Consider the following 26,867-nt stretch of genomic DNA (forward strand, 5'->3'; position numbering starts at 1 on the left):
TCACTATCACTCCCAACACCCCCCATCATCCTCACCCCCAACACCTCCACCTTCATCACCATCACTCCTAACACCCCCCATCATCCTCACCCCCAACACCTCCACCTTCATCATCATCTTCATCACTATCACTCCCAACACCCCCCTATCATCCTCACCCCACCACCTCCACCTTCATCATCATCTTCATCACTATCACCCCCACCCCACATCATCCTCACCCCCCAGCCCCATCACCCCCAAGAGCACCTTCTCCATCATCGTCATCACCACTCTCACTGGCACCTTCGTCACGCTCACAACCAGCTCCCCACCCATCGTCCTCCTCCCCCGCCCCCCTGTGGAACTCACTGCTCTCTGGCGTTGTCCTCCCAGGCGCCCAGGATCCGCTGCGCCAGCCGACACCCGACCAGCAGCTGCAACGACAGCGTTACACAGCGTCATGAGGGGCGAGACGCAGGGCCGCAGGGCCACGAGAGACAGGGCCGCAGGGCCACGAGACCCAGGGCCGCAGGGCCAGAAAGACAGGGCTGCAGGGCCACGAGACACAGGGCCGCAGGGCCACGAGACACAGGGCCACAACCCGCAGGGCCACAGGGTCACGAGACGCAGGGCCGCAGGGCCACGAGAGACAGGGCCGCAGGGCCACGAGACACAGGGCCGCAGGGCCACGAGACACAGGGCTGCAGGGCCACGAGACACAGGGCCGCAGGGCCACGAGAGACAGGGCCACAACCCGCAGGGCCACAGGGTCACGAGACGCAGGGCCGCAGGGCCACGAGAGACAGGGCCGCAGGGCCACGAGACACAGGGCCGCAGGGCCACGAGACACAGGGCCGCAGGGCCACGAGAGACAGGGCCACAACCCGCAGGGCCGCAGGGTCACGAGACGCAGGGCCGCAGGGCCACGAGACACAGGGCCGCAGGGCCACGAGAGACAGGGCCACAACCCGCAGGGCCACAGGGTCACGAGAGACAGGGCCGCAGGGCCACGAGAGACAGGGCCGCAGGGCCACGAGAGACAGGGCCGCAGGGCCACGAGAGACAGGGCCGCAGGGCCACGAGAGACAGGGCCGCAGGGCCACGAGACACAGGGCCGCAGGGCCACGAGACGCAGGGCCGCAACCCGCAGGGCCACGAGAGACAGGGCCGCAGAGTCACAGAGCCGCAGGGCCGCAGGGTCACGAGACGCAGGGCCACGAGAGACAGGGACACAACCCGCAGGGCCACGAGACGCAGGGCCACGAGACGCAGGGCCACAAAACGCAGGGCCACAGGGTCACGAGAGACAGGGCCGCAGGGCCACGAGAGACAGGGCCGCAGGGCCACGAGACGCAGGGCCGCAGGGCCACGAGACGCAGGGCCGCAGGGCCACGAGAGACAGGGCCGCAGGGCCACGAGACGCAGGGCCGCAGGGCCACGAGACGCAGGGCCGCAACCCGCAGGGCCACGAGAGACAGGGCCGCAGAGTCACAGAGCCGCAGGGCCGCAGGGTCACGAGACGCAGGGCCACGAGAGACAGGGACACAACCCGCAGGGCCACGAGACGCAGGGCCACGAGACGCAGGGCCACGAGACGCAGGGCCACAGGGTCACGAGAGACAGGGCCGCAGGGCCACGAGAGACAGGGCCGCAGGGCCACGAGAGACAGGGCCGCAGGGCCACGAGACGCAGGGCCGCAGGGCCACGAGACGCAGGGCCGCAGGGCCACGAGAGACAGGGCCGCAGGGCCACGAGACACAGGGCCGCAGGGCCACGAGACGCAGGGCCGCAACCCGCAGGGCCACGAGAGACAGGGCCGCAGAGTCACAGAGCCGCAGGGCCGCAGGGTCACGAGACGCAGGGCCACGAGAGACAGGGACACAACCCGCAGGGCCACGAGACGCAGGGCCACGAGACGCAGGGCCACAAGACGCAGGGCCGCAGGGTCACGAGACGCAGGGCCGCAGGGTCACGAGACGCAGGGCCGCAGGGTCACGAGACGCAGGGCCGCAGGGTCACGAGACGCAGGGCCGCAGGGTCACAGGGTCATGAGACACAGGGCCGCAGGGTCCCAGAGTCACGAGACGCAGGGCCGCAGGGTCCCAGAGTCACGAGACGCAGGGCCGCAGGGTCACGAGACGCAGGGCCGCAGGGCCGCAGAGTCACGAGACGCAGGGCCGCAGGGTCGCAGAGTCACGAGACGCAGGGCCGCAGGGTCGCAGAGTCACGAGACGCAGGGCCGCAGGGTCACGAGACGCAGGGCCGCAGGGTCACGAGACGCAGGGCCGCAGGGTCGCAGAGTCACGAGACGCAGGGTCGCAGAGTCACGAGACGCAGGGCCGCAGGGTCGCAGAGTCACGAGACGCAGGGCCGCAGGGTCGCAGGGTCACGAGACGCAGGGCCGCAGGGTCACAGAGTCACGAGACGCAGGGCCGCAGGGTCACAGAGTCACGAGACGCAGGGCCGCAGGGTCACGAGACGCAGGGCCGCAGGGTCGCAGAGTCACGAGACGCAGGGTCACGAGACGCAGGGTCGCAGGGTCACGAGACGCAGGGTCGCAGGGTCACGAGACGCAGGGCCGCAGGGTCCCAGAGTCACGAGACGCAGGGCCGCAGGGTCCCAGAGTCACGAGACGCAGGGCCGCAGGGTCACGAGACGCAGGGCCGCAGGGTCACGAGACGCAGGGCCGCAGGGTCGCAGAGTCACGAGACGCAGGGCCGCAGGGCCGCAGAGTCACGAGACGCAGGGCCGCAGGGTCGCAGAGTCACGAGACGCAGGGCCGCAGGGTCACGAGACGCAGGGCCGCAGGGTCGCAGAGTCACGAGACGCAGGGCCGCAGGGTCGCAGAGTCACGAGACGCAGGGCCGCAGGGTCGCAGAGTCACGAGACGCAGGGCCGCAGGGTCGCAGAGTCACGAGACGCAGGGCCGCAGGGTCGCAGAGTCACGAGACGCAGGGCCGCAGGGTCGCAGAGTCACGAGACGCAGGGCCGCAGGGTCACAGAGTCACGAGACGCAGGGCCGCAGGGTCGCAGAGTCACGAGACGCAGGGCCGCAGGGTCGCAGAGTCACGAGACGCAGGGCCGCAGGGTCACGAGACGCAGGGCCGCAGGGTCGCAGAGTCACGAGACGCAGGGTCACGAGACGCAGGGTCGCAGGGTCACGAGACGCAGGGTCGCAGGGTCACGAGACGCAGGGTCGCAGGGTCACGAGACGCAGGGCCGCAGGGTCACAGAGTCACGAGACGCAGGGTCACGAGACGCAGGGTCACAGAGTCACGAGACGCAGGGCCGCAGGGCCGCAGGGTCACGAGACGCAGGGCCGCAGGGTCGCAGGGTCATGAGACGCAGGGCCGCAGGGTCACGAGACGCAGGGCCGCAGGGTCGCAGAGTCATGAGACGCAAGGCCGCAGGGTCACGAGACGCAAGGCCGCAGGGTCACGAGACGCAAGGCCGCAGGGTCACGAGACGCAGGGCCGCAGAGACGCAGGACTTGAGCAAGAGCTGTGGCCGGACAGCTCCCGCACCGGTCAGTCACGGCCGGGCCTCGGGAAATCACTGACCAACCGCGTCAGGGGGGTGGTCTCAGAGTGACCGTCCACTCGAAACATCCGCTCTGCCCCGAGAGTGACCATCCACCGAAGACGTCCACAGTGCCCCGAGAGGGGCCGTCCCCTCAAGACGTCCACAGTGTCCCGAGAGGGGCCGTCCGCTCAAGACGTCCACAGTGTCCCGAGAGGGGCCGTCCGCTCAAGACGTCCACAGTGCCCCGAGAGGGGCCGTCCGCTCAAGACGTCCACAGTGCCCCGAGAGGGGCCGTCCGCTCAAGACGTCCACAGTGTCCCGAGAGGGGCCGTCCGCTCAAGACGTCCACAGTGTCCCGAGAGGGGCCGTCCCCTCAAGACGTCCGCAGTGCTGCTGCACTGTCTCAGAGTGACCGTCCGACACCTCACCCGAACCCAGGACCGGCCCAGGGTGACAAACCTGGCGCGACTGCAGAGGACCGAACACTCGCCCTGCGGGCCTCCGAACCCGATCGGACCGGTACCGAGCAGCCCTGCCCCACAGACCTGCGCCGACCCGGCGACCCAGAGCTCCGGTCCGCGGTCTCGCAGCGTGATGGGGGGGGGCGAAGGCAGAGAGGGGGACACTCACGTGTCGAACGAGGGGGTTGTCGTGGGCGGCTGGCGGGCCCTCCTGGGGGGCGGTGGGGGGGTCTGTGGGGGGCTCCCCTTTCTCCTCTCCCTCTCCTGCTGGAGGAGGGCAGGACAAGGCCAGACGCACACACTGCTCCACCTGAGTGTGGAGGAAATTATTGAAGGAGAACTGGAAGAACAGGTCCTGAAAAAGAGAGAGAGAGAGGGGTTCATGCAGACACACTGACTGGACACTCCAGTACATTAACACTGCACTGAGAGAGAGAGGGGTTCATACAGACACACTGACTGGACACTCCAGTACATGAACACTGCACTGAGAGAGAGAGAGGGGGGTTCATACAGACACACTGACTGGACACTCCAGTACATTAACACTGCACTGAGAGAGAGAGGGGTTCATACAGACACACTGACTGGACACTCCAGTACATTAACACTGCACTGAGAGAGCGAGAGGGGTTCATACAGACACACTGACTGGACACTCCAGTACATGAACACTGCACTGAGAGAGAGAGGGGTTAATACAGACACACTGACTGGACACTCCAGTACATTAACACTGCACTGAGAGAGAGAGAGGGGTTCATACAGACACACTGACTGGACACTCCAGTACATTAACACTGCACTGAGAGAGAGAGGGGTTCATACAGACACACTGACTGGACACTCCAGTACATTAACACTGCACTGAGAGAGAGAGGGGTTCATACAGACACACTGACTGGACACTCCAGTACATGAACACTGCACTGAGAGAGAGAGAGGGGTTAATACAGACACACTGACTGGACACTCCAGTACATTAACACTGCACTGAGAGAGAGAGGGGTTAATACAGACACACTGACTGGACACTCCAGTACATTAACACTACACTGAGAGAGAGAGGGGTTAATACACACACTGACTGGACACTCCAGTACATGAACACTGCACTGAGAGAGAGAGGGGTTCATACAGACACACTGACTGGACACTCCAGTACATTAACACTGCACTGAGAGAGAGAGGGGTTCATACAGACAGTGGGGAGAGACAGTTACCAGCACCGTCTCGATCAGTCTGTGCCTCAGCAGTGTCTGCAGTGTCTCCCAGTGACCAGCCTGTAGGATGCAGTTCACCAGCTTCACCACCAGGAGGCGCAGGTTCCCCAGGGGCGGGTCCAACAGCGCGCACGTCATCTGGATCGGAGGCCTCTGAGACAGAGAAGGCGGGAACACAGACCTGAGGCTGCGGGTTCGAATCGGGGTCGCGACACAGCGCGGAGAGCTGGGCTCAGGATGTGCGGCCCGTGTGTGTCCGCATACAGGCTGGGCGCTAGGCTCCACGGGTTCGAACCCGGATCTGTGGCCCAGCGCTGACCCCTCCCTCTGTCCGTCGCGTCCAAGAGCCCGACTGGCCAACCACCCCCACCCCCAACCCCGGGGGGCAGCAAGAAACGGGGCGAACTCGGGGGGCGATGGACCCCGAAGTGTCCCCCACGGCGTACCGTACCTGGAGGGGCTGCAACAGCAGCCTCTCGAAGTCGCCGAGCCGCTTCGCGACGGCCCGCAGGGTTCCCAGCATGCTCTGCAGCTGGGAGGCGGGGTCGGGCCCCGAGGGACAGACCTCCAGCTGTCCGTCGAGGCTGAAGAACCCGCCCACCCCCACAGCTCCGCCCAGCTCCGGCCTGAGAGGGAGGGAAACACAGAACTGGAACAGAGGAATCAACAGCACTGGGAACGACAGGGACACAGTCAGAGAGACAGAGCCAGAGACACAGTCACAGTCAGAGAGACAGAGCCAGAGACACAGTCACAGTCAGAGACAGAGCCAGAGACACAGTCACAGTCAGAGACAGAGCCAGAGACACAGATACAGTCAGAGAGACAGAGCCAGAGACACAGTCACAGTCAGAGACAGAGCCAGAGAGTCAGTCACAGTCAGAGACAGAGCCAGAGAGTCAGTCACAGTCAGAGACAGAGCCAGAGAGACAGTCACAGTCAGAGACAGAGCCAGAGACACAGATACAGTCAGAGAGACAGAGCCAGAGACACAGTCACAGTCAGAGACAGAGCCAGAGAGTCAGTCACAGTCAGAGACAGAGCCAGAGAGTCAGTCACAGTCAGAGACAGAGTCACAGTCACAGTCAGAGACAGAGTCACAGTCACAGTCAGAGACAGAGTCACAGTCACAGATACAGTCAGAGAGACAGAGCCACAGTCACAGATACAGTCAGAGAGACAGAGCCAGAGACACAGTCACAGTCAGAGACAGAGCCAGAGACACAGATACAGTCAGAGAGACAGAGCCAGAGAGACAGTCACAGTCAGAGACAGAGCCAGAGAGACAGTCACAGTCAGAGAGACAGTCACAGTCAGAGAGACAGTCACAGTCAGAGACAGAGCCAGAGACACAGATACAGTCAGAGAGACAGAGCCAGAGACACAGTCAGAGAGACAGTCACAGTCAGAGAGACAGTCACAGTCAGAGACAGAGCCAGAGAGACAGTCAGAGACAGTCACAGTCACAGTCAGAGAGACAGAGCCACAGTCACAGATACAGTCAGAGACAGAGACAGAGACACAGATACAGTCAGAGAGACAGTCACAGTCAGAGACAGAGCCAGAGAGACAGTCACAGTCAGAGAGACAGTCACAGTCAGAGACAAAGCCAGAGAGATAGTCACAGTCAGAGACAGAGCGTCAGAGACACAGAGAGATAGTCACAGTCAGAGACACAGATACAGAGAGTCAGAGACACAGTCACAGTCAGAGAGACAGAGAGTCAGAAAGTCAGAGACACAGAGACGGACAGAGAGAGAGTCAAAGACAGGTGGAGACAGAGTAAGAAACACAGACAGCGAGAGTAAGATTCGTCCTTCAGATGAGACGTCAAACCGAGGTCCTGACTCTCTGTGGTCATTAACAATCCCAGGGGTGTCTCTCGACAAGAGTAGGGGTGTCACCCCAGTGTCCTGGCCAAATTTCCCCCCTGGCCTTTACCCCTCATGGCCTCCTAATAACCCCCCTCTCTGAACTGGCTCCATCCCTCTGCTCTCCTCCCCACTGAGAGCTGGTGTGGGAGAGGACTGGAGCATCATCCAGGTGGGGCTGCACACTGGTGGGGGTAGTGGGATTCCCCCTGACCTGGGAAGAGCTCAGAGTGGAGGGTCCAGACAGGGGCTGTACAAGTGTGAGGGATTACTATGATTAAGAGAGTCAGAGACCCAGCAAGAGACAGAGACTGAGAGTCAGAGAGACAGCAGGAGAGCCAGGCACAGAGGCGTCAGCGGGCTGAAACGCAGGGAGGCATCGGGAAGGAGACCCTCTCTCACCGGGGTCGGGGGGGCTCCATAAGAGTCAGGACCACCTGGATGCCATTAATGAGCACAGACTCGTTAGGCGCACTGTCAAACATGTTGGACAGCAGGTGCTCCACCGTCTCCTGTCTAACAGAGAATTAGTGTAAGTTTAAATGAACAAAGAGATGACAATTTCATAAAATTATGTCAGTACATTACATTAAAATGGCTGTGTTAATGTAATGGAGTGTCCATTCAGTGTGTCTGTATGAACCCCTCTCTCTCTCAGTGCAGTGTTCATGTACTGGAGTGTCCATTCAGTGTGTCTGTATGAACCCCTCTCTCTCTCAGTGCAGTGTTCATGTACTGGAGTGTCCAGTCAGTGTGTGTGTGTATTAACCCCTCTCTCTCTCAGTGCAGTGTTCATGTACTGGAGTGTCCAGTCAGTGTGTCTGTATGAACCCCTCTCTCTCTCAGTGCAGTGTTAATGTACTGGAGTGTCCAGTCAGTGTGTCTGTATGAACCCCTCTCTCTCTCAGTGCAGTGTTAATGTACTGGAGTGTCCAGTCAGTGTGTCTGTATGAACCCCTCTCTCTCTCAGTGCAGTGTTAATGTACTGGAGTGTCCAGTCAGTGTGTCTGTATGAACCCCTCTCTCTCTCAGTGCAGTGTTAATGTACTGGAGTGTCCAGTCAGTGTGTCTGTATTAACCCCTCTCTCTCTCTCTCAGTGCAGTGTTAATGTACTGGAGTGTCCAGTCAGTGTGTGTGTATTAACCCCTCTCTCTCTCAGTGCAGTGTTAATGTACTGGAGTGTCCAGTCAGTGTGTCTGTATTAACCCCCCTCTCTCTCAGTGCAGTGTTCATGTACTGGAGTGTCCAGTCAGTGTGTCTGTATTAACCCCCCTCTCTCTCTCAGTGCAGTGTTAATGTACTGGAGTGTCCAGTCAGTGTGTGTGTATGAACCCCTCTCTCTCTCAGTGCAGTGTTAATGTACTGGAGTGTCCAGTCAGTGTGTCTGTATGAACCCCTCTCTCTCTCTCAGTGCAGTGTTCATGTACTGGAGTGTCCAGTCAGTGTGTCTGTATTAACCCCTCTCTCTCAGTGCAGTGTTAATGTACTGGAGTGTCCAGTCAGTGTGTGTGTATGAACCCCCCTCTCTCTCAGTGCAGTGTCGATGTGCTGTATTAACTCGTCTCTCTACCTCTCCAGCTCTCTCAGCAGCAGGCTGTGCTCAGGACTCAGCTGGATGTGAATCAGCTGGTCTCGGTTCAGTCGGATGATGTCGTACAGGGACGAGGAGCCATTGCAGTGTTGCTAGGAGACCAAGTCCACGGAGAGGAAACGAGGTCAGGGACAAGAAACGTTTTTGAGGAAACACAGAAGACATTAGAGACAGCGAGACGGGGAGCAGCGCGCCGGCCTCCGATCGATCTCCACGCACCTCCTCCTCCTTCGACGGGTGGATCATGTCGATGAGCCTGTGGACAATCCTCTCTTCAATCAGCCACTGGGGAGGAGAACACCGAGAAAATTCACCGAGTTCATCTGAAGCACACAATGTGATATCTACAGATAGGCCACTGTACCGCGGACTCGCGGCGTCTCCCCTCCCGGAGGGCACAGCTCATTGTACCGCGGACTCGCTGCGTCTCCCCTCCCTGTACTCCCACAGCCCACTGTACCGCGGACTCGCGGCGTCTCCCCTCCCTGTACTCCCACAGCCCACTGTACCGCGGACTCGCTGCGCCTCCCCTCCCTGTACTCCCACAGCCCACTGTACCGCGGACTCGCTGCGCCTCCCCTCCCTGTACTCCCACAGCCCACTGTACCGCGGACTCGCGGCGTCTCCCCTCCCGCAGGGCACAGCCCACTGTACCGCGGACTCGCGGCGTCTCCCCTCCCTGTACTCCCACAGCCCACTGTACCGCGGACTCGCTGCGCCTCCCCTCCCTGTACTCCCACAGCCCACTGTACCGCGGACTCGCGGCGTCTCCCCTCCCTGTACTCCCACAGCCCACTGTACCGCGGACTCGCTGCGCCTCCCCTCCCTGTACTCCCACAGCCCACTGTACCGCGGACTCGCGGCGTCTCCCCTCCCTGTACTCCCACAGCCCACTGTACCGCGGACTCGCGGCGTCTCCCCTCCCGCAGGGCACAGCCCACTGTACCGCGGACTCGCGGCGTCTCCCCTCCCTGTACTCCCACAGCCCACTGTACCGCGGACTCGCGGCGTCTCCCCTCCCGGAGGCACAGCCCACTGTACCGCGGACTCGCGGCGTCTCCCCTCCCTGTACTCCCACAGCCCACTGTACCGCGGACTCGCTGCGCCTCCCCTCCCTGTACTCCCACAGCCCACTGTACCGCGGACTCGCGGCGTCTCCCCTCTCTGTACTCCCACAGCCCACTGTACCGCGGACTCGCGGCGTCTCCCCTCCCTGTACTCCCACAGCCCACTGTACCGCGGACTCGCGGCGTCTCCCCTCCCGGAGGGCACAGCCCACTGTACCGCGGGCTCACGGCGTCTCCCCTCCCTGTACTCCCACAGCCCACTGTACCGCGGACTCGCTGCGCGTCCCCTCCCTGTACTCCCACAGCCCACTGTACCGCGGACTCGCGGCGTCTCCCCTCCCTGTACTCCCACAGCCCACTGTACCGCGGACTCGCGGCGTCTCCCCTCCCTGTACTCCCACAGCCCACTGTACCGCGGACTCGCGGCGTCTCCCCTCCCTGTACTCTCACAGCCCACTGTACCGCGGACTCGCGGCGTCTCCCCTCCCTGTACTCTCACAGCCCACTGTACCGCGGACTCGCGGCGTCTCCCCTCCCGGAGGCACAGCCCACTGTACCGCGGACTCGCGGCGTCTCCCCTCCCTGTACTCCCACAGCCCACTGTACCGCGGACTCGCGGCGTCTCCCCTCCCTGTACTCCCACAGCCCACTGCACCGCGGACTCGCGGCGTCTCCCCTCCCGGGGGGCACAGCCCACTGTACCGCGGGCTCGCGGCGTCTCCCCTCCCTGTACTCCCACAGCCCACTGTACCGCGGACTCGCGGCGCCTCCCCTCCCTGTACTCCCACAGCCCACTGTACCGCGGACTCGCGGCGTCTCCCCTCCCGCAGGGCACAGCCCACTGTACCGCGGACTCGCGGCGCCTCCCCTCCCTGTACTCCCACAGCCCACTGTACCGCGGACTCGCTGCGCCTCCCCTCCCTGTACTCCCACAGCCCACTGTACCGCGGACTCGCGGCGTCTCCCGTCCCGCAGGGCACAGCCCACTGTACCGCGGACTCACAGCGTCTCCCCTCCCTGTACTCCCACAGCCCACTGTACCGCGGACTCGCGGAGTCTCCCCTCCCTGTACTCCCACAGCCCACTGTACCGCGGACTCGCTGCGCCTCCCCTCCCTGTACTCCCACAGCCCACTGTACCGCGGACTCGCGGCGCCTCCCCTCCCGGACGGTACAGCCGGCAGACTCACGGTGAGGATCTCCTGCCGGAGCTCTGGCTGCTCCACGCAGGTCAGCAGCCGCAGCAACAGGTCCATGATGGCCGAGGTGCCGATGTGCCGGAGCAGGAGGTCGATGAAGCCCTCCTTCTGACGGAGGAACGAGACGATCTGCGGCAGAGCAGGGGGAGCCGGTGAGAGCCGTGGACAGGACACCAGTCCATCACAGGACACACACACACACACCAGGGCCAGTCCATCACAGGACACACACACACACACCAGGGCCAGTCCATCACAGGACACACACACACACACACCAGGGCCAGTCCATCACAGGACACACACACACACACCAGGGCCAGTCCATCACAGGACACACACACCAGGGCCAGTCCATCACAGGACACACACACCAGGGCCAGTCCATCACAGGACACACACACCAGGGCCAGTCCATCACAGGACACACACACACACACACACACACACACCAGTTCTCACTCAACCCTCCAGTATGTCTCTGGACTGTGGGAGGAAACCCACGAGAACACAGCGGGAACACGCCAACCCCACACAGACGGCACCCCAGGACTCGAACCCAGGGCCCCAGCGGCGCGAGGCAGCAGCGCCATGACCACAGCCCCGCCCCTCCTCACCCTCTCCGTCTTGCGCGAGATGAGCAGGCCCATCACCCTGCTGAAGAAGGAGGCCAGCAGGGGGTTGAGGCCGGAGGCAGCGGCCCCCTCGGGCCGGAGGAAGGAGTAGAGCTGGGAGAGCAGGGGCTCGCTGTCCCCCAGCGCGTCCGTGATCTGGGACACGTCGCTGGTGAGCACCTCGCAGGACACGTTGCTGTACCTGCGGGGGAAAGGAAGGAAAGGTGACGGGGCGGATCGGGACCGGGCGACCTGCAGGGGGCGCTGTTCCTTCTGAAGAAGGAGCTCCCCCCAGCCCGGGGCCCGGCGCGCTGATCGGACAACTCCGACAACGGGGGTCCGGAGACCCCCCAGGCGCCGATCGCCAACTCCCCTCCGGCCCGGAGCAGTCGGGGCCCCCCCGTGTTTTCACAAGAACTCACCCCCCCCTGCCCCCCCCCCCGAGCTGCGCACAGCGGCCAGGGACATGTCCACCCCTCTTCATGTACAGGACACTCATGTGAAGCACTCTGGGAGCCCCTGAAACAGATCTATGAGAATCAACACTGCGAGCAGAGACCAGGACTAACTAGACAAACTGACACTGCGCTGGCTGGCAGTCAATCTGGACAAGCAGCCAGATCGCCCTGCAGCTCCCAGCTGGCAGCCCCACTGGAGCCCAGCAGGTGTGAGCCTGGCCAGTACCTGGAGGGGAGACTCCTGGGAAAGCTGAGGCTGCTGCTGGGAGAGGTGTGAGTGGGGCCAGCAGGGGGCGCTCACCCTGCGGTCTGTGTGGGTCCTCATGCCCCAGTATAGTGACGGGGACACTAGACTGTAAACAGGCGCCGTCCTTCGGATGAGACGTCAAACCGAGGTCCTGACTCTCTGTGGTCATTAACAATCCCAGGGTGTCTCTCGACAAGAGTAGGGGTGTTACCCCAGTGTCCTGGCCAAATTTCCCATCGGCCTTTATCAATCATGGCCTCCTAACAATCCCCCCTATAAACTGGCTTAATTACTTAATTACTCTGCTCTCCTCCCCACTGAGAGCTGGTGTGTGTGAGAGGACTGGAGCATCATCCAGGTGGGGCTGCACACTGGTGGGGGTGGTGGAGGGGATCCCCATTACCTCTAAAGCGCTTTGAGTGGAGTGTCCAGAAAAGCGCTATATAAATGTAAGCAATTATTATTATTACTACAAGACCAGAGCTATGGTTTTCCAGACCTCAGGGAAACGGGCACAAATTCCCACTCCAGGGAGAGAAGGCAGGGAATACAGAGAGAAGACACAGAACAGGGGAGGACAAAGGGTACAATCGAGAGTGAAGCACAGAGCCCAGGAGCAGGAAGGCAGCGGGAGGCAGAGAAACAGGTCTGCTCACTTGTATCTCACTCTCTCCTCCAGCTCTGCGGGGGGCTCCTGGGTGACGTGGCTCACTAGCGCCCTCATGTTGTGTGGCAGGATGAGGAACTGCAGCAGCCGGCGGTTGTTGACCTTGCACTCCTGGAGCACATCGTCCTCGTCCAGCACCTCCGACAGAGTGACATCGTCCCGGGACAGGATAGTGTCCAGCTGGGACACTGAGGACAGCTCGAACTTCCAGAACATCTGAGAGCGAGAAGGGCAGGGTCAATACAGACACTGACTGGACACTCCAGTACATTAACACTGCACTGAGAGAGAGAGGGGTTCATACAGACACACTGACTGGACACTCCAGTACATTAACACTGCACTTAGAGAGAGAGGGGTCAATACAGACACACTGACTGGACACTCCAGTACATTAACACTGCACTGAGAGAGAGAGGGGTTAATACAGACACACTGACTGGACACTCCAGTACATGAACACTGCACTGAGAGAGAGAGGGGTTAATACAGACACACTGACTGGACACTCCAGTACATTAACTGCACTGAGAGAGAGAGGGGTTAATACAGACACACTGACTGGACACTCCAGTACATTAACACTGCACTGAGAGAGAGAGGGGTTCATACAGACACACTGACTGGACACTCCAGTACATTAACACTGCACTGAGAGAGAGAGGGGTTCATACAGACACACTGACTGGACACTCCAGTACATTAACACTGCACTGAGAGAGAGAGAGGGGTTAATACAGACACACTGACTGGACACTCCAGTACATTAACACTGCACTGAGAGAGAGAGAGAGGGGTTCATACACACACACTGACTGGACACGCCAGTACATTAACACTGCACTGAGAGAGAGAGGGGTTCATACAGACACACTGACTGGACACTCCAGTACATGAACACTGCACTGAGAGAGAGAGGGGTTCATACAGACACACTGACTGGACACTCCAGTACATTAACACTGCACTGAGAGAGAGAGGGGTTCATACAGACACACTGACTGGACACTCCAGTACATTAACACTGCACTGAGAGAGAGAGGGGTTCATACAGACACACTGACTGGACACTCCAGTACATTAACACTGCGCTGAGAGAGAGAGGGGTTCATACAGACACACTGACTGGACACTCCAGTACATTAACACTGCACTGAGAGAGAGAGAGAGAGAGAGAGGGGTTAATACAGACACACTGACTGGACACTCCAGGACATTAACACTGCACTGAGAGAGAGAGAGGGGTTCATACAGACACACTGACTGGACACTCCAGGACATTAACACTGCACTGAGAGAGAGAGAGGGGTTCAGACAGACACACTGACTGGACACTCCAGTACATTAACACTGCACTGAGAGAGAGAGGGGTTCATACAGACACACTGACTGGACACTCCAGTACATTAACACTGCACTGAGAGAGAGAGGGGTTCATACAGACACACTGACTGGACACTCCAGTACATTAACACTGCACTGAGAGAGAGAGGGGTTCATACAGACACACTGACTGGACACTCCAGTACATTAACACTGCACTGAGAGAGAGAGAGGGGTTCATACAGACACACTGACTGGACACTCCAGTACATTAACACTGCACTGAGAGAGAGAGAGGGGTTCAGACAGACACAGCGCAAGAACTTCACTAACTTTGAAAACCAGAGTCTCTGACGGATTTCTCACCGGGGGGCCGAGGGCGAAGCCTGCATACGGGGTAACAAATTCTAAACCGGAGAGCCGTGCGGGCTGAGGGGCTGTCAGAGACCCGTCTCACCTTGATCTCAGCGTCGGGGCCGACGAGGCCCCGTTGCGGCCGTGTGACAGCCGGTACCCGCAGAGCCCCGCCGCCTTCACGGGGCCCCGGCCGCGACCATTTCTCGCACACGGGGGAGAAGTCCTCGGCTGGCGGGGCGATCGCCGTGTCCTCCGGCGGGCTGACGGCGCGACTCCCAGCGGCAGCGAACTCGCTATCACATCGCTGCACCCTTTAAACGGCGTGCCCCAGCCCCGCTGAGGTCTCACACGGGTCTCGCCTCGATACCTCTCCAGCAGGCGGAGGCGCCGAGCAGGAACTCCGATCTCCTGGGTCTCAAGAATGTCCTTCCCCACCTCCCCAAATCGCCTGTCCGCTGGCTCGGAGTATCACAGTATCCCGCCCAGGTGAGCGGCAAACCCCCTGCCTTCGCTCGCCTCCCCCTCCCCCGTCAACTTCCCCCTCCGCTGCCCCGGCTGTCGTGCCCCCCCCTGCCCGCCGGCGAGCCGCAGGAAACGCCGAGGCTCCGCTAGGCCGCTGGGTCTTAGTGCCGCCCCTCGAGTGGAGGGGGGGGGAGAGATTGCCCCGCCGCCGAAGAAGTCCGGGACTGCGTCGCTGAGTCCGGACCAGTTGAGCCACGAAGCCTGAGCCCGATCCGTCCAGAAACGATCCCTTTCTTGCGGATTTTTGGTGTCCGTTTCTGTTGGTACGAGAACCGGACTGGGAGCCGGTCCGCCTGTGTCCCACAATCCCCAGCGCGCCCAGAAACCTACCGGTTGCCCCGTAGCTCTATCTCAAGGAGGGTCGTTTCTACGGTGTCTCTCCACAGACACAGTCGCCAAGGCGACGGTGTTTCCGCTAAGTAATTAAATATAGTTAATTCTGCACCCCGAAGGAGCATTGCGTGGTTCGCCATAGTAACAGCGGCTCAGTAAAGAGCTTCCCGAAAACAAGCTCGTTTTCCTGTGGGTGGATAACGTCCCCTCAATGTTTTATGCATCAAAGTTAAAATTGACATTTGATCTTGAAATTGAATGTTTTTGTCCCTCCCCCCCCTTAGTCGTGCGACGTCAGTCAAATTTCTCAGCCGAGACCTTTCAAAGATGAGGCGGGGGCGCGTCCGGGACTCCTACACGTTTTGAAGTAATGCGAGTGAAGTACCTGTGATTTAAAACGCGGCACATGTGCCTGCCCGGCGCATATCCCTCCCTCCTGCGCAAAGAGAAGAACTTCAAGCTGCCTCCGGCCCCTCTGTCAGCTGGACTGAGTGATCACTGCCTCTGTTTTTTTGGAATGAAACGGCTGGGTGAGCTCCTCCAATCAGGCCAGGAAGCACTTCTGTACACAAGGGGTGGTGGGGGTGGGGAACAAGCTGCCCAGCCCTGTTGTTCAGGCCCATACCCTGGCTTCCTTTGGGAAACAGCTCGGAAAGCCAGGATATCGGCTTCAACAACAGGGCCGGGCAGCCTGTTCCCCTCTCCCACCCCCCTCTGCGTAAAGACGTGCCTCCTGTCCTGACTGGAGTAGAGGAGTTTATTGCTATGTGTACACTGGAATTCTTAATCGCGCTGATCTCTCGGGACACACACAGTACAGCAGACAACACCACACAATGTAGACAACAGAACAATACATATGTTGCAGAAAAATAAATAAATATGTAGTAGTGGGACCAAAAAAATGGTAGAGTGTGCAAAAAGTGTGCAGTGCAGATGTGTATTAAGGCACTGCAGTTCGCTGTGGAGGACCCCAGCTGTGCCTGGAGAGAAGCCAGGGTATCGGCTTCAACAACACAGCTGGGCAGCTTGTTCCCCACTCCCACCACCCTCTGTGTACAGAAGAGCCTCCTGTCCTGACTGGAGGAGCTCACCCAGCTGTGTCTGGAGAGAAGCCAGGGTATCGGCTTCAACAACACGGCTGGGCAGCTTGTTCCCCACCCCCACCACCCTCTGTGTACAGAAGAGCCTCCTGTCCTGACTGGAGGCGCTCACCCAGCTGTGTCTGGAGAGAAGCCAGGGTATCGGCTTCAACCGCAGGGCTGGGCAGCTTGTTCCCCACCCCCACCACCCTCTGTGTACAGAAGAGCCTCCTGTCCTGACTGGAGGAGCTCACCCAGCTGTGTCTGGAGAGAAGCCAGGGTATCGGCTTCAACCACAGGGCTGGGCAGCTTGTTCCCCACCCCCACCCCCCTCCGTGTACAGAAGAGCCTCCTGTCCTGACTGGAGGAGCTCACCCAGCTGTGCCTGGAGAGAAGCCAGGGTATCGGCTTCAACAACCTGACTGGGCAGCTTGTTCCCCACCCCCACCCCCCTCTGTGTACAGAAGCCCCTCCTGTCCTGACTGGAGGAGCTCACCCAGCTGTGTCTGGAGAGAAGCCAGGGTATCGGCTTCAACAACACGGCTGGGCAGCTTGTTCCCCACCCCCACCACCCTCTGTGTACAGAAGCCCCTCCTGTCCTGACTGGAGGAGCTCACCCAGCTGTGTCTGGAGAGAAGCCAGGGTATCGGCTTCAACAACACGGCTGGGCAGCTTGTTCCCCACCCCCACCACCCTCCGTGTACAGAAGAGCCTCCTGTCCTGACTGGAGGAGCTCACCCAGCTGTGTCTGGAGAGAAGCCAGGGTATCGGCTTCAACCACAGGGCTGGGCAGCTTGTTCCCCACCCCCACCACCCTCTGTGTACAGAAGAGCCTCCTGTCCTGACTGGAGGAGCTCACCCAGCTGTGTCTGGAGAGAAGCCAGGGTATCGGCTTCAACCACAGGGCTGGGCAGCTTGTTCCCCACCCCCACCCCCCTCTGTGTACAGAAGAGCCTCCTGTCCTGACTGGAGGAGCTCACCCAGCTGTGTCTGGAGAGAAGCCAGGGTATCGGCTTCAACCACACGGCTGGGCAGCTTGTTCCCCACCCCCACCCCTCTCTGTGTACAGAAGAGCCTCCTGTCCTGACTGGAGGAGCTCACCCAGCTGTGCCTGGAGAGAAGCCAGGGTATCGGCTTCAACCACAGGGCTGGGCAGCTTGTTCCCCACCCCCACCCCCCTCTGTGTACAGAAGAGCCTCCTGTCCTGACTGGAGGAGCTCACCCAGCTGTGCCTGGAGAGAAGCCAGGGTATCGGCTTCAACCACAGGGCTGGGCAGCTTGTTCCCCACCCCCACCCCTCTCTGTGTACAGAAGAGCCTCCTGTCCTGACTGGAGGAGCTCACCCAGCTGTGTCTGGGGAGAAGCCAGGGTATCGGCTTCAACCACAGGGCTGGGCAGCTTGTTCCCCACCCCCACCACCCTCTGTGTACAGAAGCCCCTCCTGTCCTGACTGGAGGAGCTCACCCAGCTGTGTCTGGAGAGAAGCCAGGGTATCGGCTTCAACCACAGGGCTGGGCAGCTTGTTCCCCACCCCCACCACCCTCTGTGTACAGAAGCCCCTCCTGTCCTGACTGGAGGAGCTCACCCAGCTGTGTCTGGAGAGAAGCCAGGGTATCGGCTTCAACCACAGGGCTGGGCAGCTTGTTCCCCACCCCCACCACCCTCTGTGTACAGAAGAGCCTCCTGTCCTGACTGGAGGAGCTCACCCAGCTGTGTCTGGAGAGAAGCCAGGGTATCGGCTTCAACCACAGGGCTGGGCAGCTTGTTCCCCACCCCCACCACCCTCTGTGTACAGAAGAGCCTCCTGTCCTGACTGGAGGAGCTCACCCAGCTGTGCCTGGAGAGAAGCCAGGGTATCGGCTTCAACCACAGGGCTGGGCAGCTTGTTCCCCACCCCCACCACCCTCTGTGTACAGAAGCCCCTCCTGTCCTGACTGGAGGAGCTCACCCAGCTGTGTCTGGAGAGAAGCCAGGGTATCGGCTTCAACCACAGGGCTGGGCAGCTTGTTCCCCACCCCCACCACCCTCTGTGTACAGAAGCCCCTCCTGTCCTGACTGGAGGAGCTCACCCAGCTGTGTCTGGAGAGAAGCCAGGGTATCGGCTTCAACCACAGGGCTGGGCAGCTTGTTCCCCACCCCCACCACCCTCTGTGTACAGAAGAGCCTCCTGTCCTGACTGGAGGAGCTCACCCAGCTGTGTCTGGAGAGAAGCCAGTGTATCGGCTTCAACCACAGGGCTGGGCAGCTTGTTCCCCACTCCCACCACCCTCTGTGTACAGAAGAGCCTCCTGTCCTGGCTGGAGGAGCTCACCCAGCTGTGTCTGGAGAGACGCCAGGGTATCGGCTTCAACCACAGGGCTGGGCAGCCTGTTCCCCACCCCCACCCCCCTCTGTGTACAGAAGAGCCTCCTGTCCTGACTGGAGGAGCTCACCCAGCTGTGTCTGGAGAGAAGCCAGGGTATCGGCTTCAACCACACAGCTGAGCAGCTTGTTCCCCACCTCCACCACCCTCTGTGTAAAGACGTGTCACCTGATCCCGGTTTTAAATGCACCTCCACCGAAACGTGGGTTTGTGCAAATACTCAGAGGCGTTAGAAATCCTCATTTCACGTCATCACACGTCGGGGGACATAAATCAATGAACTCGTAAACGAAGCCCCTCTCTTCCGCAACGGTGACCGGGGCGAGAACGGATTCTAGTTCTGCCCCTTGCGTAAATGCGACCAATTAGAGGAAGGCTGAAAGGCAGCTAATTCCCCATTATCAAGTCCCATCAGGTCGACATGGCGAATAGGAACCGTAAATCGGGCTGAAATACTCCATCAGCCCTACGGTGTGTATTCTGAGCTGGCGCTCCGGCGAGCTCCGACTTTTAAGAGCAGGAAACCCGATCGGTGCAGAGAAACGTTCACATTTTATTTAGACTCAGGCCAATTCCTTGCTGGTGTCTATAATAACAACACTATATTAAATTGATCTGGCACGTTTCATTCAAGTGCACCTCAGTGCGCTTCGCATAACAAAAAAAGCTAAAAGAGAAGTCTAGGAACTTAAAAAAATACTAGAGAGGAGACGGGTAATCAAACAATTTATAGCACTTTGAAGTCGATAGTCCTCCTGGCAGCTTTCATCCCGAAACATCCCCAGAGAACCTGACTGTGCTGCGAGGAGCTTGCGGCGTGCTTACTTACACAGTAGCGCTCATAAAGACGTGCGAACAGCGCATCCCATCCGTTTTCAGTCCTGTTTTCAACGAGGCGAAAGTTTTACGGTCGTCCTCCGGCGCCACACCAAACATGGCCGCCGGACGCCGCCGTGCGGGCGACGAGAGAGAGGCCGGCTTCCTGCCCCCGCCCCTCCCGGGGCAGCCAATCGGCGGCCGCGGGCGAGGCGGGTTTCCCGGGTAACGAGGGGGCCGGGGTGAGAGGTCACGCCGAGACAGAGGGAAAGTTGGCGGGAGTTGGGCAGAGGCAGCACGGCGCGCTTTCCGACTTGTGCAGCGGAGGTATTTCTTTTTCTGTTTCTTTTGACTGATCGTAGACAAACGCGTTTCTCCGGACCTGCCTCGGCGTGCGTATGTGAGCGTTTTCGCGGCGTGCCGTGTCAAGCTGAGCACACTTGACGAGTGTTTACCGAGGGATCTTTTAATTCATGAATACTTGCTTACACTTATATAGCGCTTTTCTGGACCCTCCTCTCAAAGCGCCGTACGGGTCGTGGGGATCCCCCCCACCCCCACCAGTGTGCAGCCCCACCCGGATAAGCTTTAAACGTTCGGAGCGACGCGGTCTGTCTGTCTCAGGGAGATCTGCTCGTGGGCTGGCGTGTATCTCTCATCGCCACGACCCGAGAGCGTGTCGTGGGCTGTGAACGCCTGAGGCGATAGCAGTGTGAAGGGGCTTAGTTATGGGCTAAGCTCTGCTGAGCACAGCGCCCCGTGACGGAGTGTGTCAGGGCTGTACTGAGCACTGCGCCCCGGGACTGAGTGTGTCAGGGCTGTACTGAGCACTGCGCCCCGGGAGCGAGTGTGTCAAGGCTCTACTAAGCACTGCGCCCCGGGACTGAGTGTGTCAAGGCTCTACTGAGCACTGCGCCCCGGGACTGAGTGTATCAGGGCTGTACTGAGCACTGCGCCCCGGGACTGAGTGTATCAGGGCTGTACTGAGCACTGCGCCCCGGGACTGAGTGTGTCAGGGCTGTACTGAGCACAGCGCCCTGTGACGGAGTGTGTCAGGGCTGTACTGAGCACAGCGCCCTGTGACGGAGTGTGTCAGGGCTGTACTGCGCACAGCGGCCTGTGACGGAGTGTGTCAGGGCTGTACTGAGCACAGCGCCCTGTGACTGAGTGTGTCGGGGCTCTACTGAGCACTGCGCCCCGGGACTGAGTGTGTCAGAGCTCTACTGAGCACTGCGCCCCGGGACTGAGTGGGTCAGGGCTGTACTGAGCACTGCGCCCCGGGACTGAGTGTATCAGGGCTGTACTGAGCACTGCGCCCCGGGACTGAGTGTGTCAGGGCTGTACTGAGCACAGCGCCCCGGGACTGAGTGTGTCAGGGCTGTACTGAGCACTGTGCCCCGGGACTGAGTGTGTCAGGGCTGTACTGAGCACTGTGCCCCGGGACTGAGTGTGTCAGGGCTGTACTGAGCACTGCGCCCCGTGACTGAGTGTGTCAGAGCCGTACTGAGCACTGCGCCCCGGGACTGAGTGTGTCAGGGCCGTACTGAGCACTGCGCCCCGGGACTGAGTGTGTCAGGGCCGTACTGAGCTGTACTGAGCTCTGTACATATCTATATTGGGGTGTGTATTATTGGGGTGCTTGGCGAGACGGGTTCCCTACAGCCGTGCCCGTAGCGCGCAGCTCACCGTCCCTGCTGTGGCTGTCTGACCGCAGATGGACACGAAGAGGCGGAACCCGGGCCCGGCCGCGGCCTCGCAGCCCAAGCGGTCCAAAGTGGGCGGCGACTGGGACGACGGCCCCTCCCACTTCGAGGAGGAGCTGGCTTTCCTCGACGAATCCGAGATGGGGGCGGAGTCGAGGGAGGGGCAGGCCGGGCACGACGTCATACCCGTGGGTGAGTGTGGGTCTCCTGCCCCCTGGCTGGACTGTGCGGCCCCGTTGGGCACGTGGTGAATTAAGCTCTTCTTTCTCTCTCTCTGCCCCCCCCCCTTGTCAGGGAGTCTGTTCTCTCCTGACATGAACCCTCGATGGCCACGCCCACCGGCTGCCCCCTTGGATCATCGCAACACTCCCCTCATTTTCCAGCAGATTGATCTGGACTATTACCTAGGTAACTGCCGGTCTGCCCCTCGGTGAAAACTGATGTCTCTGTGTGTGTGAGGTGTGTCTCTAGGGTCTATATTAGGGTCTGTATTAATCTGTGTGTGTGTGAGGTGTGTCTCTAGGGTCTATATTAGGGTCTGTATTCATCTCTGTGTGTGTGAGGTGTGTCTCTAGGGTCTATATTAGGGTCTGTATTCATCTCTGTGTGAGGTGTGTCTCTAGGGTCTATATTAGGGTCTGTATTCATCTCTGTGTGTGTGTGAGGTGTGTCTCTAAGGTCTATATTAGGGTCTGTTTTAATCTCTGTGTGTGTGAGGTGTGTCTCTAGGGTCTATATTAGGGTCTGTATTAATCTCTGTGTGTGTGTGAGGTGTGTCTCTAGGGTCTATATTAGGGTCTGTATTAATCTCTCTGCATGTGAGGTGTGTCTCTAGGGTCTATATTAGGGTCTGTATTAATCTCTCTGCGTGTGAGGTGTGTCTCTAGGGTCTATATTAGGGTCTGTATTAATCTGTGTGTGTGAGGTGTGTCTCTAGGGTCTATATTAGGGTCTGTATTCATCTCTGTGTGTGTGAGGTGTGTCTCTAGGGTCTATATTAGGGTCTGTATTCATCTCTGTGTGTGTGAGGTGTGTCTCTAGGGTCTATATTAGGGTCTGTATTCATCTCTGTGTGTGTGAGGTGTGTCTCTAGGGTCTATATTAGGGTCTGTACTCATCTCTGTGTGAGGTGTGTCTCTAGGGTCTATATTAGAGCCTGTGTTAATCTCTGTGTGTGTGTGAGGTGTGTCTCTGGGGTCTTTATTAGGGTCTGTGTTAATCTCTGTGTGTGTGAGGTGTGTCTCTAGGGTCTGTATTAATCTGTGTGTGTGAGGTGTGTCTCTAGGGTCTGTATTAATCTGTGTGTGTGAGGTGTGTCTCTAGGGTCTATATTAGGGTCTGTATTAATCTGTGTGTGTGAGGTGTGTCTCTAGGGTCTATATTAGGGTCTGTATTAATCTGTGTGTGTGAGGTGTGTCTCTAGGGTCTATATTAGGGTCTGTATTAATCTCTCTGTGTGTGAGGTGTGTCTCTAGGGTCTATATTAGGGTCTGTATTAATCTCTGTGTGTTTGAGGTGTGTCTCTAGGGTCTATATTAGGGTCTGTATTAATCTCTCTGTGTGTGAGGTGTGTCTCTAGGGTCTATATTAGGGTCTGTATTAATCTCTCTGTGTGTGAGGTGTGTCTCTAGGGTCTATATTAGGGTCTGTATTAATCTCTCTGTGTGTGAGGTGTGTCTCTAGGGTCTATATTAGGGTCTGTATTCATCTCTGTGTGTGTGAAGTGTGTCTCTAGGGTCTATATTAGGGTCTGTATTCATCTCTGTGTGTGTGAGGTGTGTCTCTAGGGTCTATATTAGGGTCTGTATTCATCTCTGTGTGTGTGAGGTGTGTCTCTAGGGTCTATATTAGGGTCTATATTAATCTCTATGTGAGGTGTGTCTCTAGGGTCTATATTAGGGTCTGTATTCATCTCTATGTGAGGTGTGTCTCTAGGGTCTATATTAGGGTCTGTATTCATCTCTATGTGAGGTGTGTCTCTAGGGTCTATATTAGGGTCTGTATTCATCTCTATGTGAGGTGTGTCTCTAGGGTCTATATTAGGGTCTGTATTCATCTCTATGTGAGGTGTGTCTCTAGGGTCTATATTAGGGTCTGTATTCATCTCTATGTGAGGTGTGTCTCTAGGGTCTATATTAGGGTCTGTATTCATCTCTATGTGAGGTGTGTCTCTAGGGTCTATATTAGGGTCTGTATTCATCTCTATGTGTGTGTGAGGTGTGTCTCTAGGGTCTATATTAGAGTCTGTGTTAATCTCTGTGTGTGTGTGAGGTGTGTCTCTGGGGTCTTTATTAGGGTCTGTATTAATCTCTGTGTGTGAGGTGTGTCTCTAGGGTCTGTATTAATCTGTGTGTGTGAGGTGTGTCTCTAGGGTCTGTATTAGGGTCTGTATTAATCTCTGTGTGAGGTGTGTCTCTAGGGTCTATATTAGGGTCTGTATTAATCTGTGTGTGTGTGTGAGGTGTGTCTCTAGGGTCTATATTAGGGTCTGTATTAATCTGTGTGTGTGTGTGAGGTGTGTCTCTAGGTTCTATATTAGGGTCTGTATTAATCTGTGTGTGTGTGTGAGGTGTGTCTCTAGGGTCTATATTAGGGTCTGTATTAATCTGTGTGTGTGTGTGAGGTGTGTCTCTAGGGTCTATATTAGGGTCTGTATTAATCTCTGTGTGTGAGGTGTGTCTCTAGGATCTGTATTAGGGTCTATATCTCTGTGTGTGTGTGAGGTGTGTCTCTAGGGTCTATATTAGGGTCTATATCTCTGTGTGTGTGTGAGGTGTGTCTCTAGGGTCTATATTAGGGTCTATATCTCTGTGTGTGTGTGAGGTGTGTCTCTAGGGTCTATATTAGGGTCTGTATTAATCTCTGTGTGTGAGGTGTGTCTCTAGGGTCTATATTAGGGTCTGTGTTAATCTCAGTGTGTCTCTAGGGTCTGTATTAGGGTCTGTGTTAATCTCAGTGTGTCTCTAGAGTGTACAAAAGAGATTGCTGTATTGAGAGACTGGGAGTTAAACTCTGTGTCTCCAATTCTCCGTCCTCCGTGACAGGTTCACCGGTGGCTGGCATGCCAGGCGCGTCTCAGGGCAGCGTTCCCGTCATCCGCGTGTTCGGAATCACGGACCTGGGGAACTCCGTCTGCTGCCACATCCACGGCTTTGCGCCCTATTTCTACATTCCTGCGCCCGCCGGTCCGTGAGTCCGCTGTCCGACCGGCCCCTCGCTCTCTCTCTCTCTCCGGTAGGGAAAGGGGATCCTTCTTCCTGATTTTCCACCCCTGGGTTCAGCGTCTCCCCGCCTCTCTCTCTCTCTCTCTCCCAGGGTTCACCTCCTCCCACCTCGGCGAGTTTCAGAAGGAGCTCAACTCTGTGGTTCTGAAGGACATGAGATCCAACAAGGACAACCTGTCCGTCACCGTGCTGGCGGTGGACATCACGCGCAAGGAGAGTGAGTGTCGGCACTTTACTGGGGTACAGGGGTGCAGGGGGACTCCCAGGTGGGGCTGCTGGTGCAGAATGATCGCTGTGCGTCTCCCATGTGGAGTTACAGGTGCAGAATGATCACTGTGCGTCTCCCAGGTGGGGCGACTGGTGCAGAATGATCGCTGTGCGTCTCCCAGGTGGGGCGACTGGTGCAGAATGATCACTGTGTGTCTCCCTGGTGGGGCTGCTGGTGCAGAATGATCGCTGTGCGTCTCCCAGGTGGGGCTGCTGGTGCAGAGTGATCGCTGTGCGTCTCCCAGGTGGGGTTACTGGTGCAGAATGATCACTGTGTGTCTCCCAGGTGGGGCTGCTGGTGCAGAATGATCACTGTGCGTCTCCCAGGTGGGGTTACTGGTGCAGAATGATCGCTGTGTGTCTCCCAGGTGGGGTTACAGGTGCAGAATGATCACTGTGTGTCTCCCAGGTGGGGCTGCTGGTGCAGAATGATCACTGTGTGTCTCCCAGGTGGGTTTGCTGGTGCAGAATGATCACTGTGCGTCTCCCAGGTGGGGTTACTGGTGCAGAATGATCACTGTGTGTCTCCCAGGTGGAGCTGCTGGTGCAGAATGATCACTGTGCGTCTCCCAGGTGGAGTTACAGGTGCAGAATGATCACTGTGCGTCTCCCAGGTGGGGTTACAGGTGCAGAATGATCACTGTGCGTCTCCCAGGTGGGGTTACAGGTGCAGAATGATCACTGTGCGTCTCCCAGGTGGGGTTCCTGGTGCAGAATGATCACTGTGTGTCTCCCAGGTGGAGTTACAGGTGCAGAATGATCACTGTGTGTCTCCCAGGTGGGGCAGCTGGTGCAGAATGATCACTGTGTGTCTCCCAGGTGGAGTTACAGGTGCAGAATGATCACTGTGCGTCTCCCAGGTGGGGTTACTGGTGCAGAATGATCACTGTGCGTCTCCCAGGACAGGATCTCAATTGGATGTCTGTGTCCATCCCTCTCCAGGCATGTATGGTTACCATGGAAACCGCTCCAGTGATTTCCTGCGCATCACCATGGCAACCCCGCGACTGATTGCCCCTGCAAAGCGTCTCCTGGAGCAGGGGTTCAAGTTCGGGAACTTCTCCACACAGAGCTACTCTGCGTACGAGGCCAACATCGACTTCGAGATCCGGTGTGTCTCTCTCTCAGTGCAGTGTTAGTGTACTGGAGTGTCCAGTCAGTGTGTCTGTATGAACCCCTCTCTCTCTCAGTGCAGTGTTAATGTACTGGAGTGTCCAGTCAGTGTGTCTGTATGAACCCCTCTCTCTCTCAGTGCAGTGTTCATGTACTGGAGTGTCCAGTCAGTGTGTCTGTATGAACCCCTCTCTCTCTCAGTGCAGTGTTAATGTACTGGAGTGTCCAGTCAGTGTGTCTGTATGAACCCCTCTCTCTCTCAGTGCAGTGTTCATGTACTGGAGTGTCCAGTCAGTGTGTGTGTATGAACCCCTCTCTCTCTCAGTGCAGTGTTAATGTACTGGAGTGTCCAGTCAGTGTGTCTGTATGAACCCCTCTCTCTCTCAGTGCAGTGTTCATGTACTGGAGTGTCCAGTCAGTGTGTCTGTATGAACCCCTCTCTCTCTCAGTGCAGTGTTCATGTACTGGAGTGTCCAGTCAGTGTGTCTGTATGAACCCCTCTCTCTCTCAGTGCAGTGTTAATGTACTGGAGTGTCCAGTCAGTGTGTCTGTATGAACCCCTCTCTCTCTCAGTGCAGTGTTCATGTACTGGAGTGTCCAGTCAGTGTGTCTGTATTAACCCCTCTCTCTCTCAGTGAAGTGTTAATGTACTGGAGTGTCCAGTCAGTGTGTGTGTATGAACCCCTCTCTCTCTCAGTGCAGTGTTAGTGTACTGGAGTGTCCAGTCAGTGTGTCTGTATGAACCCCTCTCTCTCTCAGTGTAGTGTTAATGTACTGGAGTGTCCAGTCAGTGTGTCTGTATGAACCCCTCTCTCTCTCAGTGCAGTGTTCATGTACTGGAGTGTCCAGTCAGTGTGTCTGTA

General features: G+C 58.3%; 2 protein-coding genes across 5 annotated transcripts in view; one reads left to right on the top strand and one right to left on the bottom strand.

Moving 5' to 3' along the window:
• Positions 1-19,843, bottom strand: part of LOC107076489 (serine/threonine-protein phosphatase 6 regulatory subunit 1-like) — a 35,958-nt gene extending 16,115 nt beyond the window's left edge. For 2 of the 4 annotated variants that reach the window (XM_069191777.1, XM_069191774.1), the window contains exons 1-11: positions 14,683-15,105; positions 12,892-13,118; positions 11,534-11,732; positions 10,908-11,045; positions 8,871-8,936; positions 8,631-8,743; positions 7,462-7,575; positions 5,640-5,814; positions 5,189-5,341; positions 4,135-4,320; positions 352-416 (exon numbers count right to left, since the gene is read on the bottom strand). In XM_069191777.1, the coding sequence (XP_069047878.1) occupies positions 352-416; positions 4,135-4,320; positions 5,189-5,341; positions 5,640-5,814; positions 7,462-7,575; positions 8,631-8,743; positions 8,871-8,936; positions 10,908-11,045; positions 11,534-11,732; positions 12,892-13,118 (1,436 nt within the window). In that variant the 5' untranslated portion in view covers positions 14,683-15,105. Of the gene's footprint in view, positions 1-351; positions 417-4,134; positions 4,321-5,188; positions 5,342-5,639; positions 5,815-7,461; positions 7,576-8,630; positions 8,744-8,870; positions 8,937-10,907; positions 11,046-11,533; positions 11,733-12,891; positions 13,119-14,682; positions 15,106-15,822; positions 15,942-19,710 lie in introns of those variants that run through there. The other 2 variants (XM_069191775.1, XM_069191776.1) reach the window with 2 other exon arrangements.
• Positions 19,188-26,867, top strand: part of pold1 (polymerase (DNA directed), delta 1, catalytic subunit) — a gene marked incomplete in the record, with an annotated part of 23,627 nt that continues 15,947 nt past the window's right edge. The window contains 6 exon segments of the mRNA XM_069191770.1: positions 19,188-19,352; positions 21,412-21,592; positions 21,695-21,808; positions 24,445-24,585; positions 24,716-24,841; positions 25,834-26,004. Coding sequence (XP_069047871.1) covers positions 21,412-21,592; positions 21,695-21,808; positions 24,445-24,585; positions 24,716-24,841; positions 25,834-26,004 — 733 coding nt within the window.

This window comes from Lepisosteus oculatus, chromosome 7 (assembly GCF_040954835.1).
Source record: "Lepisosteus oculatus isolate fLepOcu1 chromosome 7, fLepOcu1.hap2, whole genome shotgun sequence".
Taxonomy (NCBI): domain Eukaryota; kingdom Metazoa; phylum Chordata; class Actinopteri; order Semionotiformes; family Lepisosteidae; genus Lepisosteus; species Lepisosteus oculatus.